This window comes from Myxocyprinus asiaticus, chromosome 18 (assembly GCF_019703515.2).
Source record: "Myxocyprinus asiaticus isolate MX2 ecotype Aquarium Trade chromosome 18, UBuf_Myxa_2, whole genome shotgun sequence".
NCBI classification, from domain to species: domain Eukaryota; kingdom Metazoa; phylum Chordata; class Actinopteri; order Cypriniformes; family Catostomidae; genus Myxocyprinus; species Myxocyprinus asiaticus.
The window spans coordinates 23975077-23992434 of record NC_059361.1 but is presented as its reverse complement, the minus strand read 5'-3'; the positions used below and the strand labels follow the sequence as shown (position 1 = coordinate 23992434).

The following is a 17358-nucleotide window of genomic DNA, read 5'->3' as shown; positions in this document are numbered from 1 at the left end:
GAAATAAAAGCTGAAATAAATCATTCTCTCTGATATTTCATATTCATAAAATAAAGTAGTGATCCTAACTGACCTAAGACAGGGAATGTTTTCTACGATTAAATGTCAGAAATTGTGAAAAACTGAGTTTAAATGTATTTGGCTGAGGTGTATGTAAACTTCTGACTTCAATTGTATATCAGGGCCTTAAGTTTGAATTACCCAACTCCACAAAAATTTCTAAATAGATTTTCAGGCAAGTAAATATTCCATAAACAATACAATTCTTTAAAAAAGCAGTTCACTTTTAAACATGCGTACAATATTGTTTATTTGTCTCTCTTGTCTGTCAGATCCACTTGTAAAATGCAATAAAAAATGGCCGGCAAGAAATCTGACTGGCAGGTACATTTGTTTTTCATGTACAAGCCACCTTGGCTGGTAGACTAAAAAGTGAATTCCGGACCCTGTCTGTCAGGTTTGAAACCGATCCAGCCTCACTTTCACAGACTGAAACAACTGATAAGGTCTTGCCAAAAAATTCAATCAATAAATGTGTATTGTGTTATTTTGTCACCAAGCTGTTCCAACTAAAACAAGCATCAATGGTGTTGAAAATGGTATACCTCCTGTATGTCATATTTCACAATGCAAAAAAAAAAAAGAAACTCTCGTCCTAAATTATGGTTGATTTTTTACATTTTCTTTATGCAAAACATAATTTAGTTTTATTTTGAGGTAAAGTCTGACCTGGACATTTCTTGCCAGAGAGTCACCCTTTTATCAAGACTGGGATCGAGCCAGTTTTGTGCCTCAAAGGGTTAATAGATTATTGGCTCACCCCGGTAAAAAAACAAAAAAGCAGCGCTAATGCAGAACATACCATAAAATGATATGTCCTACACAGGATTAGAGCAGTGCTGTAAGACACAGCAGACCTATGATTATGCAGTGCAGAGAAGGATGCTGTATAAAAGCTGTTTGTGTTTTGTGCAGTAAACATGTTTGGGAGAGAGAGATGGAGGGACAGTCAGACAAGGAACTAAAGAAGGAGAGAATCACCTAGGGTCATCTCACTCCTCTGTGCTCCCAGAATGGTGTGGTCATGGCATGATGTATAAATAGATTGAGTGTGTGTGTATATATGTGCGTTTGTAGTTTGTGTGTGGAAGAGTGAGTCAGGGATTTGCACATACAGGGTCATCTGCTTTTACTCTGGTCGTGTGAGCTGTGGATATATATAGATTTTGTGTGTGTTCTTGATTATGAATGCTTGTCTGGACTTGGCAGGCAAGTGTATTTTAGCTTGTAGCAGGACTTAGATGCTAAATATAAAGGTGATTAATATTATTACAGTAACCAGAGATGATGACGATGAATGCATACACTTGATGCAGCTTTCAATTACTGTGGGGATATAGGATTGATTTTTATTTGAATCACAGTGTCTCATAACACATGGTATATGCTGATTACAGATATATGGAATAGTTCACCCAAAATTTTAAATTCTTTCATTATTTACTCACCCTCATGTTGTTCCAACAATTTTGATGATACAGTATATGCCACTCATTTCCATATAATGAAAGTTAATTAGGACTAGTGGTTTGATCAGTCCTTAAAATAAAGCCCGAGCCTGAACCTGAAAAACCGTTCCAGTATAGTATATTGGTGAACTATTGAGCAGCGAGATCTTTTCACTGCGTGTTGAGAGTAAAAGTTGTTCCATGTAATCTGTGTGTGTCCAAAGATGAGATCCACGCAACCCATTTGTCATTGAATAATGTCTCTTTTAATACCCCTTCTGTTCTTTACAGTCAGTGTTTACTCAAAATAACAAAAAAGAAACATTTAACTAGTGTTGCACTAATCATGCATAGCACGGATGAGGTAAAGCCATTCGAATCCTCTCTCGTTTATATACGCTCATTTACAGACGATCTTTACAGGACTACCGGTTTCTTAAAGAGACGGTACCGGATTTAGCACATGTTCAACAAATCAGTGTAAATAGGAAACATCATGCAATTAAATAATTAAACAAGTAGCAAAAAATTAGATGCAGTATGCAATATTATATCTATTGATTGAATACATGGATTTGTTCATTTTTAAAAAGCTAAAATGTGACCAATATGATTCAAAACTAATAAAATATAAATAGTAAAAAAAATGTTTTCATAATGTACCTAGAAAGAAGGTACAGATCTTTCATATGTAAGCAAAAAGGACATTCTAAAGTTAATATACCCATATGAATCAATATCGGATCGAATTGAGAGCTTGTAAATCTGAATAAAATCGGGAAATCTTTATTAATACCCAGCCCTTCATCATAGACAACATTCATAACAGCTAACATACTAGTACACAGTTTTAACAAGGCATGGTGGCCCCTCAGTACACCAGAGCAGAAGGGAAAAGAAAAAAAACACAACTTACCATTTATCAAGTTCTGAAAATTTGCTTGGTGCAAAACAATCTGGAATCATGTGTAAGAGTGTAACAGTCACATGAAGTCCTTTTAGCATCCTGAATTTATTCAGAACGTCAAATATTTGTGACACCTGCGCTAAAAGCAAGCAAGATGGAGCCCAACGAATGAAACAGAGCACATGTGTCTTTTTAATGTGACACGGTTTCTAACGAATGCGACGATCCTTTGCGAGTCATGGTGCAAATGGTCAAAGACATCCTTCCAGCACGTGTTACATAGGAAAACAATTTTAAAAACGTACAGATGCACGCAAAAACATGTTCGCTGCCCATACTTGTCCTTTCGCATGTCTTTGAGTGAGAGTGCCTGCGTGAAACATGTTAGGTAGGCTGAACAGAACATTGTTTGTTCCATGTATAATATAATTAGCTGATCAGACACATTGATAGCCTCATAGGACATTGGTGATAAGCCTGTATACTGTATCTTCCCTGAAAGTTAAAATGTGTAATTTTCGTTTGCTAAAATATTTTTTCCTATCCCAGTTTAAAGCTGAAGTATGTAACTTCTGGGCTACAAGAGTCACTAAAAAGAATTGCAAAAATAAACATTGTTCTCAAACTGCTTTTTCGAACACTCCCCCGTCTGCTGTTGATCATATTAAAAGATTGTCCTGCCCCAAACTCACACCATTGGAGTCAATGTTGTTGTGCCAGGCTGGACAGGTCGCTCAAAATAAACAGAGCACCACAGTGACATGGTGTTTACAGCAGAAGTGCTTCAGCTTTGATATGAAGAGACAACTCTTAAGTAAAGTAGATACATTTCCTCAAAAAGTGGAAACTGTGACTTTGCTGTTCTGTCTAATCATTGCTATGTGTGTTTGAGCATCCTGGCCTTCCCAAATCCGTCAGTTTGTGACTATCTGTTTGTCCAATTAATAGAATATGCTGTTTGAAAACAATTACTGTTTTTGTGTTCCATTTCGGTGAAGGTAGTGGCACAGAAATTACATGCTTCACCTTTAAAACATTCCTTGGAACTTGTTGTTATTTATGTAGAAAGTGATTCATACCAGAGGGTGTTTGGTCAGTGACTTATTTCCTTAAATGTTTCCATCTTACTTTAGGCCACGGAAAAAACCACAAGGATGCAGCGTCCGTTCGGGCCACCCATCCCATCCCTGCCGCCTGTGGCATCTACTATTTTGAGGTGAAGATCGTAAGCAAAGGAAGGGATGGGTAAGTGAAAACAGGTTCTGGTTGAATGCATTCATTTTAAATAGAGTCAGGTTCAAAAGTCTGAGACCACATTGGAAATCAGTTTTTTCTGTTAAAACTTGAAAATAAACAAAGTTTTAAAATTTTGAATTTTTTTTAGAAAAGTTATGATGTAAAATTTAAAATTTAAGATATAATATTTAAGCACGTTTCTAATCAAATTGAAACAAATTTGTGTCATTGACCATGTAACTCTTTTGTACAGTAGGTCAGATTTCCTTGCTTCCATTAAGGCACACAAGATGCTCTTTGAAACTTGCTCATGTATAGATCATTTGGTTTTGCACAAGAGTTCATGCTGTCATTAAAGGGACATGAAACCCCAAAACAATTTTTTTGAGATGTTAACAGGTATGTACAGGTTGCACATCATTGAAAACAATTATAGCACTCATTATGTTTATTGTTATGGGGAAAGTTATTTATTTTATTTATTTAGTTCATTTTTTTTTTTTTTTAGCCATTTCGTTCTTCTGGTTTAAAAACTAAACTTGAAGCAATGTCATAAAATACAAGGTACAGTATATGTGTAAACTCTGAGTTGTGGTTGGAGTAGAGTACACTAATACGTCATTCGATTCTGAGCGTTTCTCCACATTATTCATGAGAAGTAGCACTTCCATCCAATCATTGCACTGCTTCATGCATGAGCTTGCATTACAGCGGAGAATTCAAACTCAAACTTGGACGTGACAACAGTTCTTGGTCGGCGCAAGTTCAGCAGCACTCGCGAAACAGATATAAGAGGGGCTCCATGGTGAGATTTCATTACAGCGGAGAATTCAAAATCACAGGTGGACGTGACAGAAGTTCCTGACCCAGGTATGAGACTGGGCTTTTACACAGAACACCCTGGTACGATCGGAATCACTCATCTGAATGGACCACAGTCGATAACCAGACCTGGAGCGAACACTACTCATCACATACACTGTTCAAAAGTTTCTGGGATTTAGGCCTACAGAGTTTAATGGTGCTCTGTCATCAAGAAGAAAGTTAAAGGAAGAGTTCACTCAAAAATGAAAATTCTCTCATCATTTACTCACCCTCATGCCATCTTAGATATGTATGACTGTCTCTCTTCTGCAGAACACAAACAAAGATTTTTAGAAAAATATTTCAGCTCTGTAGGTTCATACAATGCAATTGAATGGTGGCCAGAACTTTGAAGCTCCAAAAATCACATAAAGGAAACAAAAAAGTAATCCATATGAGTCCAGTGGTTAAATCCATATCTTCAGAAAATATATGATAGGTGTGGGTGAGAAACAGATCAATATTTAAGTAATTTTTTTACTCAAAATATCCACTTTCACTTTCAGATGTGGAGATTTGGATGCCGTTTCCAACTGGTATTATGATGCATTTCGGGTGATCCAATCAAATGTGGTCAGCCCTAAACACAGGTCTAAACGGGGTCTAAAACGTTATGTGATCGGATCACTGAAACCACATACGAATGTGGTCAAAAATGCATGTGACCACATTGCATTTGAGGTGTAAACGCTAATTCGTCCTGTATGTGTCCTGGCAGCATTGAAGCGCCACCTCACCTGTCAATAAACTGATTCACTAAAACAAGAGTTTAATGAAGGTAAAATAGTGCCTAAATGATTTTTATGCATAAAGTAAGATTTGTAAAAGCGTAAATGAAGTTACAAGCATGATAGAAAAATTTACATGCACAGATTAAGATTTGTGAAAGCGTAAATCAAATTGCAAGTGTAAAAATAAATTGCATGCGCACAGAACATTGTTAATCAAGTTGCAAGATATTAGCAATACTTTAATGCTTTACAGAAGTGTAATTCATGTGTTGTGAATCTGTTATTGCGTATTAACACAAAGTCAATTTGCACTTAAACATGGCCAAAATCATTGCAAACCTACAGTCAGTGATATGCAAGCAAAGAAAGGGTGTCATTAAGAGCAAAACGGATTGACTGCGTATGAATTTCTCACTGAAAAGAGTTTTGCATGGGCATGTAAGACGGCCTCTGTAGCACCCCCATTTTCACATACAGTCACCAGAATTAGTACATATATAGTTCTCATCAAGCCGGACAACTTTCAAGATTGTAGTCATTAGGTCCGCCCAACAGGAAGTCTGCCATTTTGGAGTTTTTTAATATTGCAGTCTCTGAACTTTTAAATATTCCTCCTAGGGAATTTATGAGACTGTCCTCACATTTAGACAACATTATGACAAGACACTGAAGATGCTAAATTGTGAACATATTTTTAATATATTGAACGGTGTTGCCATGGCGATGCATTAAATTAATGGCGAAAAATGGGGAACAGGAAGTGTCTTATATCTTCTGTGTGCAATGTGTGATTTAGATCGAAATTGAGATGTATGTTTAGTATTGGAGGCTAATCACATGGATGTGACTATTTTGGGTCACTGTCATAGTGCCACCACCTGGCAGCAGGCAGTGTGGCTCTTATAACAGACTTTAAAATAGTCCTCTCATATTTACCCAAATTGCTTCAAAATTGTTTAGAATAATGTCAAATGCTAAATGCATGTGTCCACCTTGCATTGTTTTCGGAAAGCCTCCGGGTGGAAATGGACCCATGGTGCTTGGGCCCGTCATCGCTGCTTGCAGCTATATTTATATTTACTATTAATTATCATTGGCGAGGCATTTTGGTGAATAGATGAAATTAGCTGGTATCACAGAACTCATGCTAGAAGACAAATGAATAAAGTAAGCCATATAAAATGAAACTCTGTGAACAGATACAGTAGATAGATAGTTTTCTTAAATCATTTTGTTTTTTAGAAGGAGTTAAATGATACCAGCAAGATCCATCCATCCATCCATCCATCCATCCCAATGATAATTGAAAGTAATTAAAATATAATTAAAACAATGAACAGCAACAAGAAGAAACATTTGAACACCAGATTGAGATTTATATCAATAAATGGTGTCAGCTCAACTTTACACTCGCAATAAAAGAACGTGTATGTATTAAAATTTAAGAGAGGAGAGATACCCAGAGGAACGACGCTTAGCCATATGAAGAAGAAGCTGTCTGTCACGTTGTTAAACCAGGTCAGGTCAGAGTAAACTGGTCAAGGAAAACCTCATTTAATTGGTTACTAGAAGCAGGTAGACCCGTCTTCCCCCTCGCGTTTGCAAAACTCTTTTCAGTGAGAAATTCGTGCTGGGAAGACGGAACAGTGTATATCGGATTATTTCTGGAAATTATTTATGCCACAAACACAAGTCATTTACACGTTACAGACTGATTCTATGCAGTCAATCCCTTTTGCTGTTCATGACACCCTTTCTTTGCTTGCATATCAATGACTGCAGGTTTGCAATGTTTTTGGCCATGTTTAGGAGCAAAAACAGTGCCAGAATTGTAAGCGTGGGAAAAAAAAGGAAGTTAGAAGAATACACACCAAATTTACTTTGTGCTAATAAGAAATTACAGATTCACAACACATGAATTACACTTATGCAAAGCATTAAAGTATTGCTAATATGTTCCTTATGCTTTCAACTTGATTTACACCTTTACAAAACGTTCTGTGCGCATGCAATTTATTTTTACACTTGCAATTTGATTTACGCTTTCACAAATCTTACTCTGTGCATGCAAATCATTTAGGCACAATTTTACCTTCATAGAGTTTACCCTATGTAAACTGACCATGTTTACATGCACTTTGGAAAACTGCTTATTCCAGGGTTTTTGCAGAAAGCAGCATTCTGAAACTTTATGTAAACGAGAATTACGATTTCCTTACACCGCTTAAGGGATTAAGAGAAAGCAGTTTAACACACCACGTCTTAATGTGGCCATGTAAACACATAAGCAGCGTTCTGATGGGTGTTTGAAGAGTGCGCATGTGCATGCCTAACAACATTTTTTAACACAGCGGAAAACCATTGACAGAATTCCGGAGTTTTACGTAAGAGTAAAACCTGCAGTGCAATTGTTCAGTGAGAGTGCATGAATTGTTGTGCTTGACCCCCTCTTGTTCTCCCCCTTCCCACCCACCTTTTTACATATTTCCTCACCCCTGTCATGACCCTTTTTTTAAGTCTGAGGTGTGAACGACTGGTGCTGAACTAAGGGGGTTTCATGTCACTTCAAAGCAAAAGTGAGATTTTTTCAAATACCATGAAATTCTGAAATTCATGGTAATTTTTTAAGTCTGCTTTTCACTTTGATGTTATGCTGATAACCTAATTTGTAAATAAAAAAAATATTAAATTAGGAAAATGAAAAGTAGAAGCATTTTCATTGGTGCTCTCAGACTTTTGGACTTCACTGCACCTAAGTATAAAGACAATTTCACAGTCTCAGGATTATAATTGCTCTGATAATTTGACCCTACAACATGTTTGAATCCATGCCTTAGGTTTGGGCATATCATAACTGTCTAAAAATGAAAAAAGTTCCTACCCCTTCCTGCGACTACTGTAGCTAATGGACCTCTCAAACAAACAAATGAATGATCATTATAAAAGATCTCATTAATTTTTGTTTCCAGTAAAGTGAAGGCATGTGTCCTCATGTTTAATGAAGCTCACCTTTGTCCTATCTCCATTGGTATTTGCAGGTACATGGGAATTGGACTGTCAGCCCAGGGTGTCAACATGAACAGACTGCCTGGTGAGTTAACAGGAGACCTCACCACGGGTCACAGATCATGACTGTTTATTTTTCTAATGAGAGGTTGTGTTGGAGTTTGCATCAGGGTCTCCACAGAATGCCAAAGAGAGTGACAAAAATGACTTAGAATTTCAAAATATGTGTGCAAAATAATTAATAAATTTTTTTATTGATAACTACTGATACCTGTATGTTTCTTAATGTTTTCTTAACCTAGCTGTACAAAGTACCCATAAAATGACTTGATGTTGATTTGATGATATACTTTAGGTAAGAGGCAATACATTCTTGATGTAGTTATGTAATAATATTAGTGAATAAAGATGAAATTTAATAAGGTTAAATCAAGGTATTTTAAATGAATGGATGACACTAAGTGTATATTTTAAATGGTTAGATTAGAAAAAAATAGGCCCTTATGAAAGTGCAGAATGCCAAATACCTTTAATTTCAGATACTGCAGTGCATAGTGCAAATGTAGCCCACAAAAATGTCTTTAGTCAGATAAATATTTGCATTTCAGTGTTCTCTTTGAGCTCTGGTCTTGTAGCCTAAGATCCTCTCAAACTCTTCCCCTTAAACTTTTTAATATATTTCTATCACACAGTCAGACTGCAATTTAGGCCTGAAACATGCTTCAACATGTCCTGGTGAAAGCCATTAGCTGTCAGAATGACCTTGCAAATGCAAATACATCTCAGAGTTTTTCTGTCTGTATACCACAGTTAATCTCAGGAAGAACATTTTGATGTATTTTTTTCTCTCATTGTGTCCTCAAAGGAAAGGTAGAGAGGAAGGAGAGGAGACCTAGATCTCATTATTGGTTTTCCTCAATGAATTTTAACTGGCATCCTGAATGTTCTGCGATCACAAAGCCTTGTCATAGTTATTCAGAGCTGAAAGCTAAAATTAATCAGAGAAGATCTTTTCATTCTTACAAAGTATCTATTCACACACCAGAGGGTGTGAAGTAGGGGTGGGAATCACAAGGTAACTGGCGATACTATATTATATCGATATTTAGGTCACGATACGATATTATTGCGATTCTTTATTTTTGGTGTATTGCAATTTCAAAACTACGAGATATTGCGATAATGTTTTTCCATTCATCTTCATTGGATTTCAGAGAACTGTTACCAAATCACCAAATGCATTGTTCAATTAATATAAAAGTGCCAGTTTACAAATCAAGGTGAGTTTATTTTGTAATATCCATGTACAGTACAATGCAAAGCTATACGCATATAAGTCCATAATGGGTCCTTATTTCTTTGGTTAGGGTCAATGTAGCTAGTCTTTCTAAAAATAAATTATAGTATTTATGAAGACAGTAGTAGCCTAAACCCTTTAAAATCGTTATTTATTACAACACAGTTTCAATACATATAAGTATAATAGTTCACCTAAAAGGTTAGCAATATGATGCTAACTTTTTTGTTAAAATACCTCCGTTAATGTTACTACTGTAAAATTGTAATACATTTTAGTAACGGTGGGTGATTATCTGTAAAGCATGATAACTGCACCTTCTAAGGGACTGGTGTTGATTGTTTCTAGATCGATTTGGCAAAGAGAAATAATGTTTTCCATCACCATAATGTGAAAAATGTTTAATTATAATATCAATACTTGGCCTGAAAATATCGATAAAATATCACGATATACTAGACCAGTAAAATTAATTGACAAAAACTGTGATTAAAATATTTGTCAAAAAAGACACAGTAACTAAACAAATTTCTCCATTTTTGATGGCAAAAACTAAATGAAATGTGCTCACTCTCTTTAATCAAGAAAGGTGAAAAGAAAATGTCAGAAATTGGCAACTGGAAAAAATCTATTTTATCATTATTATTATTATTTATTTATTTGCATTTTCCAGCTGATTTTGGGGGAAGTTAAGAATTCTGCTGAATTTATTTAAATGAGAATGTGTAAAATGTGTTTAACGCAGTTTTGAGTTCTGCACACTAATTTGTAGCTGAGGGCATAATCATAATAGACAAAATTTTGTGAATAACCAGTGTTGAAATTTGATGGAAATCTCCTAAACTTTCTGTATAATTTGTATACATTTATGATTTGATCATTTGAAAAACAGTGAGTTGGCATAATAAATTACATTTTCAGATCAGTGTTGAATTAGATTACTACTATTACTGCTTCACTTAAAGGAATATTCCGGGTTTAATACAAGTTGAGCTTAATCGACAGCATTTGTGGCATAATGTTGATTACCACAAAAAATAATTTTGACTCGTTTCTCCTTTTCTTTAAAAAATGCAAAAATTTAACTTGCAGTGAGTCACTTACAATGGAATTGAATGAGGCAGAAGGCAGAGATGTGAAGCTTATCATTTTATAATAGCACTTACATTGATTCTTCTGTTAAATCTTGTGAATTATTTGAGCTGTAAAGTTGTTTAAATTGTCATTTTTACAGTCATTTTAGGGTTTGTTGACATTATATCATCATGGAAACGAAGTTGTAAAATTTGTCTTTAACTTTACACAAAAGGTTAATAAGTGATTTTATCAAGCTAAAATACACTATATACACTGTATGTACATATATATATATATATATATATATATATATTCATAATAACACTCATATTGTTTACGTCTTGTGACTAAAATTTTGAAATAGTATTTTAACTTTTATGACTTCCATTGTAAGTGCTTCACTGTAACCCAGAGTTGTGCTTTTTTTAAAAGAAAAGGATGGGCAAGTGAAATTAATATATGTGGCAATCAATATAATGCCACAAATGCTGTTGATTGAGCTTAACTTATATTGAACCCGGAATATTCCTTTAAATTGCCAACATTTACATTGGTAATAGCTAACAACGTTCAAAAGGCAAAAAAATTGGACTAAAATTTAAATGCAATTGAAAAATTAGAAAAGAGCATGAGAGCTGGATGTTTGCAGAGAGAGAGAGAGAGAGAGAGAGAGAGGTCACAGTTGGTGTCATGTCACCCTCCCGTTATACCTGTGACCAATCCAGCGACACTGTCACCTGCTCATTGGCTTCTCAAATGTGCCTGAAGCCTTTGAAACGCTTTGGAGCAATCTAGCCAATTCGGCATGTGCCTGCTGACTATAACTTGTGTGTTCATTCACCCCAATCCTCTCTGCTTAAACCGCTCTTTGTCCTAGAGTGCTTTGGAATAGAGAGGAAATGTGAACAAATGCAAATAGGCTGGCCCATGCATTTTCTAGCGTGTTTAATCTATGCCTATAGCATTTGCCAGCAGCATGATTTTCTGCCTGTGCTTGTTGGTGGATCCTTGACTGGAGCTGGGTTCTTTGCTGGTGTAATGAATGTTATGTTCATGTGCAGGGTTGGATGTTTAGAGGTTTTTGGAAAAATGCTAAAATTTGTGTTCATGTTTCTTTGAAGATCTAATAATGAAATAGTTGGGATGTTATTATCCAGTGTTAAACAGCAAAGCGGGTTCTTTGGGAAGCATAAGATGTCTTTTCAGAGTTATTCTGGCGAGGACAGGGTGGGTCCTTAGATCTTTACAGTGTTCCCATGGTCATGGAATTACACCGATCAGCCACAACATTAAAACCACCTGCCTAATATTGTGTAGGTCCCCCTCATGCCACCAAAACAGCCCCAACCCGCATCTTAGAATAGCATTCTGAGATACTATTCTTCTCACCGGAATTGTACAGAGCAATTATCAGAGTCCATAGACTTTATCAGTTCGAACCAGTCTGGCCATTCTCTGTTGACCTCTCTCATTAACAAGGCATTTCCGTCCACAGAACTGCCGCTCACTGGATGTTTTTTGTTTTTGGCACTATTTGGAATAAATTCTAGAGACTGTTGTGTGTGAAAATCCTAGGAGATCAGCAGTTACAGAAATACTCAAACCAGCCCGTCTGCACCAACAGTCATCCATGCGATTATCTAATCAGCCAATCGTGTGGCAGCAGTGCAATGCATAAAATCATTCAGATACGGGTCAGTAGCTTCAGTTAATGTTCTCATCAACCATCAGAATGGGGAAAAATGTGATCTCAGTGATTTGGAGCGTGGCATGATTGTTGGTGCCAGACGGGCTGGTTTGAGTATTTCTGAGCAGAGATGGGGCTGGGCGATATGGCAAAGAAAGAAAATCTCGATTTTAACTTATGGACGATTCACTATTTGTTTTTTGTTTTTTTTTAACTTTTAAATGTACTCCAACAAGATTCAAATTGTATGTTCTTTATTAGAATGCAAGGCAACCTGGTTACAGAAATCCAAGTTCTTTCCATTATAGGAAACAAAGGTGTGCAAGAAAAATGTACAAACTCACCAAATACAGCACAGGGGAAGTTGTCAACAGAGTATAAATGTAAAATAAATTAAAATCTAATAAACCCAGATGTTCAGAAATAATAGAATAAGAAAACTGCAAAATAATTCTTAGCTAGTGTAGGTATTCATTTAATCTAAACCAAGTCTATCTAGAGAGTTATCTAGAAATCATTATCAATAAATGATCAGGTTTATCTAGAAAATACTCATTTGTATATCAAACAATTTGTGTGTATATTCATAAACCGCTGTAGATAGAGATGCGCCCTCTAGCGGCTCACACTGAGCAGCGCAGCAATATGAAATAATTTATCATTACAATTCAACTCGCAAAGTTTGTGAAAATGAACGCTTGCCAAATGTTGGCTATAGATGCAGAACACTTGAAACATCTCACAGAACAAAGCAATAATTAGCGATCTATCTGAATCATCATGGCAAAAGGAGCAGTAGATGTTTGATTCTCCCATATATAGCTTATCTATGATTTGAAATGAAGCGCCCATAACTGTCACGTAACTAGTGCTTTTTATGGGTAAAAAGAAAAGAAAGGAGACCGTTCATCAACATGCGCACACCGAGGCCAGTTATGGTCTTAAGCCGGTGTATACCTGCATGATGGACGAAGCTGAGCTACAATCACACTGTGTACAATCATATTGGGAATATTACCGCTGTCTTTAATATCAGTCTCCGTGTTGTTAACCTGTCACATTCAGTTGGAGCGCAACACACACGTGCAGCTGATCAGATCGGGAGTGGCATTAAGACAAGCGCTATGAAATCTTTTTCTCTTCCTTATTTAACCTTTGGTGGATTTGCAACGTATCTAACTTTAGTGTTTGCAATATTTTTTGGCAAAATCACGATTTCTCGAATAAATAAGAGGAACAGTCATAGTAACTGAGGTCCAGTACAGTTACAGTAGTTGTTCTGTTATAAGGTGGAAAGTGAGCACTGTGTGTTCAGCAGTGTGACAGCTCTGGGGTAAAAGCTGTTCTTCAGCCTGGTCGTGTGGGCATACATGGCTCTGTAACGCTTGCCAGACGGCAAAGGGGTGAAGATGCTGTGACCAGGGTGGGTCAGGTTTTTACAGATGTTCGTGGCTTCAGCGGGTTCTAAAGATTTCTTCCAGTGTTGGAAGATGTGAGCCAGTGATTTTCTGGGCCGTTTTAATGATGCGCTGGAGGGCCTTCCTGTTCTCAGAGGTGCAGCCAGGGTACCATGCTCTAATGCAGTATGTAATGATGGACTCAATGGCGCACCTGTAGAAGTAGATCACAGCTTTTGTGGGAGTTGTGCTTTCTTCAGGCTCCTCTGGAAAGGAAGCCTCTTAAGACCTTTCTTGGCCATCGCTGTCGTGTTGATGGTCCATGTCAGGTCTTGGCTGATAAAGACTCCCAGGAATCTGAAGCTCTGAACTGCCTCCACCTTCACACCATTAATGCTGATGAGTCAGTGACCGTTGTTCCTCTGTCTCCTGAAGTCCAAGATCAGTCCTTTTGTTTTCTTTGAATTAAGAGAAAGTTGTTTTCCCGACTCCAGCTTTCCAGGTTCTCAACCTCTTCTCTGTAGGCTGACTCGTTGTTAGAGATCAGGCCTATCACGGTGGTGTCGTCAGCAAACTTGATTATGATGTTGGAATCATGGATGGGTTTGCAGTCATACATGAAGAGGGAATATAGGAGGGGGCTCAGCACAGAGCACTGAGGTGCTCCAGTGTTCAGTGTTATGGGGAGGAGGAGTGCTTTCCCATGCTCACTGTTTGTGGTCTGCTGGAAAGAAAGTTCAATGGGGGTGTTGAAAACAGAACTATAATCAATGAACAACATCCTGGCATAACAGTCCTGCTGTTCCAAGTGAGACAGGGCAGTGTGAACGGCCAGTGAGACATCGTCCTCAGTGACCTGTTTGCCCTGTGAGCAAACTGGTATTAATCCAGGGAAGGGGGGATGTTACTTTATATGTGTGTTAAAGGAATAGTTCACCCAAAAATGAAAATTTGCTGATAATTTACTCACCCTCAGGCCATCCAAGTTTCTTTCTTCATTAAAACAGAATTTAAGACTTTTAGGATTTCATTTCAGGCCTCCACCTCTGAACAATGCAAGTGAATGTCCTCCATTTTTTGATGGTCCAAAATGCATATTTAAGGTGCATTAAAATAATCCACATGACTCCAGTTGACAAATAAAGTTCTTCTGAACGCAAGGATTGATTATTTTGAGAAACAAAACAATACTTGCATACTTTTTAACTACAAATGTTTGCTTCGGTACATCTCTGTGACGTGCGCTCATGAGAGGGATGACGTAAACTCGTTGGTAAGGTCACATGTCACATGGAGGAGGGGTCAGGAAGCGCGTCATTGTTTACAAGAGAAACTTGCACAGAGCACAGACCAAGCGCCGTTCACAAACCAAAACAGTCCAAAACAATTTCAAAACAATATAAAATAAAATAAAAATCGTTTCCAAATAATAATAAAAAAAAACAATGTAAACAATGACACTTTTCCTGACTCCTCCTCCACGTGACGCGCAGTGTTTCAGGACCCGTCAGGGAACTCCATCAGGTCCAGCGGCTTTATTGGGGTTGATGTGGCTTAGGGTCCGTCTCACCTCGTGGGAGTTCAGCACCAGTGCGCATGATGTCAGCTTAGTGATGGTTTGGTTGCTGTCCCTATTGAACCATGCGAAGAAGAGATTTAGATCATTTTGTATGGCTGCGTGTATGTGTGCAGTTTGAATGTAATGGTTTTACATGCCCCGTCGACCTCCATGTCTCTGATCTCATGCTGGAGCCCTTCCCATTTCATTAGCATGAAGGGAACACTGAGCTCTGCTTTAGGAGTAATATCCCGGCCTTCTCTGCTCTGCAGATTAATCTAATACCTTACCACTTCCCACACAACAAGCCCCCACTACTTTACTTTCTCTTTTTTCATTCTGTTTGCATCTGTTCAGTCTGTCATTCACAGAATTCACTTGTTTACTCCGTTTCAAATCCACTATAGTTACTTGCACAATACCATTTGTTATCATGGACGGGAGACTAGGGATGATTGTAAAAAAAAAAATGTTTTTACATTTCCTTCAAAATTCACAGACTACAATAAATCTACCTTCTATCTTTTTGTATAAGAAAAAAATTCTAAAAATTATCTAAAAGAGATTAGATAATAATTTTAAATTAACACAAGTCAAAGTGTTACCATTGCCCCAATTACGGGAGGAAAACCCTTTTTTATTTTAATAATATTATTGCTTTAATATTTCTTTAATCCTGAATAGTTTTCACCCTTGTACAGTATTTATTCTTTCAGCTGTTAGGCATAATGTGTTCTTAAAACAAAAGTGGGACCTAAATTATTATTGTCAGTAGCAAGTTGAATCCTTTTCACTAAAATATATTGATCAGCTAAAGTCTTCTAGAACTTTAATGAATTAATCTTCATTACATACAGTTACTTAGCACTTTATTTGGAATACTATGGTCCTAATAATGTTTCCGACATGGTCTTCTGCCATTGTAGCCCATCCACCTCGATGTTCGACGTGTTTTGCATTCTGAGTTGCTATACTGCTCACTACAATTGTACAGAGGGGTTATCTGAGTGACTGTAGACTTTCTATCTGCTCGAACCAGTTTGGCCATTCTCTGTTGACCTCTCTCATCAACAAGGCGTTTCCATCCACAGAACTGGCACTCTCTGGATGTTTTTTGTACCATTCTGAGTAAACTCGAGAGACTGTTGTGCGTGAAAATCCCAGGAGATCAGCAGTTACAGAAATACTCAAACCAGCCCATCTGGCACCAACAATCATGCCACGGTCAAAATCACTGAGATCACATTTTTTCCCCATTCTGATGGTTGATGTGAACATTAAAATGTTAAAAATGTTTCAAAGTGAAACGACCCCACTTCTTTTTCTCATGCAGAGAGAAGTGTGTGTTTACAATTACAGTTGTCCTGTTTCTCCCACTGATCATGTTTGTATCTGCTATTTTTGAGTGAGATTGTCAGTTAGTGATGTAGACGGACTCCTCCACTTGGTGGTTTGAGGCAGTGCCTATCTGACTGCATTGCTGAGATGGTCTTGTAAAATTCAGGCAGGCTTGTCCAGCTGCACTCTGCATAAGCTCCAGGGTTGCCGTGGCCATTTATGCTGTTCAAGGACAATCTTTTCATGTACACTACCGGACAAAAGTTTTGAAACACTTGACTGAAATGTTTCTCATGATCTTAAAAATCTTTTGATCTGAAGGCGTATGCTTAAATGTTTGAAATTAGTTTTGTAGACAAAAATATCATTGTGCCACCATATTAATTTATTTCATTATAAATCTAAAATTGAATTATAGAAAACGTTTTTGAAATTGATGACTTGGACCAAATAATAAAGAAAAGCAGCCAATAATTGCCCAACATAGATGGGAACTCCTTCAATACTGTTTAAAAAGCATCCCAGGGTGATACCTCAAGAAGCTGGTTTAGAAAATGTCAAGAGTACATGTCTGCAAATTCTAGGCAAAGGGTGACTACTTTGAAGATGCTAAAATATAACACAGTTTTGATTTATTTTGGATTTTGTTTAGTCACAACATAATTCCCATAGTTCCATTTTATGTTATTCCATAGTTTTGATGACTTTACTATTATTCTAAAATGTGAAAAAAAAAATTATAATAAAAAATG

The 17358-nt window shown here is 37.0% G+C and overlaps 1 protein-coding gene across 6 annotated transcripts in view; it reads left to right on the top strand.

Annotated features, from left to right (window-relative positions):
• LOC127455958 (ran-binding protein 10-like) overlaps positions 1-17358 on the top strand; it is a 57102-nt gene that overhangs the window by 12607 nt on the left and 27137 nt on the right. For all 6 annotated transcript variants that reach the window (XR_007899765.1, XM_051724176.1, XM_051724174.1 and 3 more), the window contains exons 2-3: positions 3549-3660; positions 8285-8337. Coding sequence is in view for 5 of the 6 variants with exons in the window: in XM_051724176.1 (XP_051580136.1) it covers positions 3549-3660; positions 8285-8337 (165 nt within the window). In the remaining variant the exon portion in view is untranslated. The remainder of the gene's footprint in view (positions 1-3548; positions 3661-8284; positions 8338-17358) is intronic.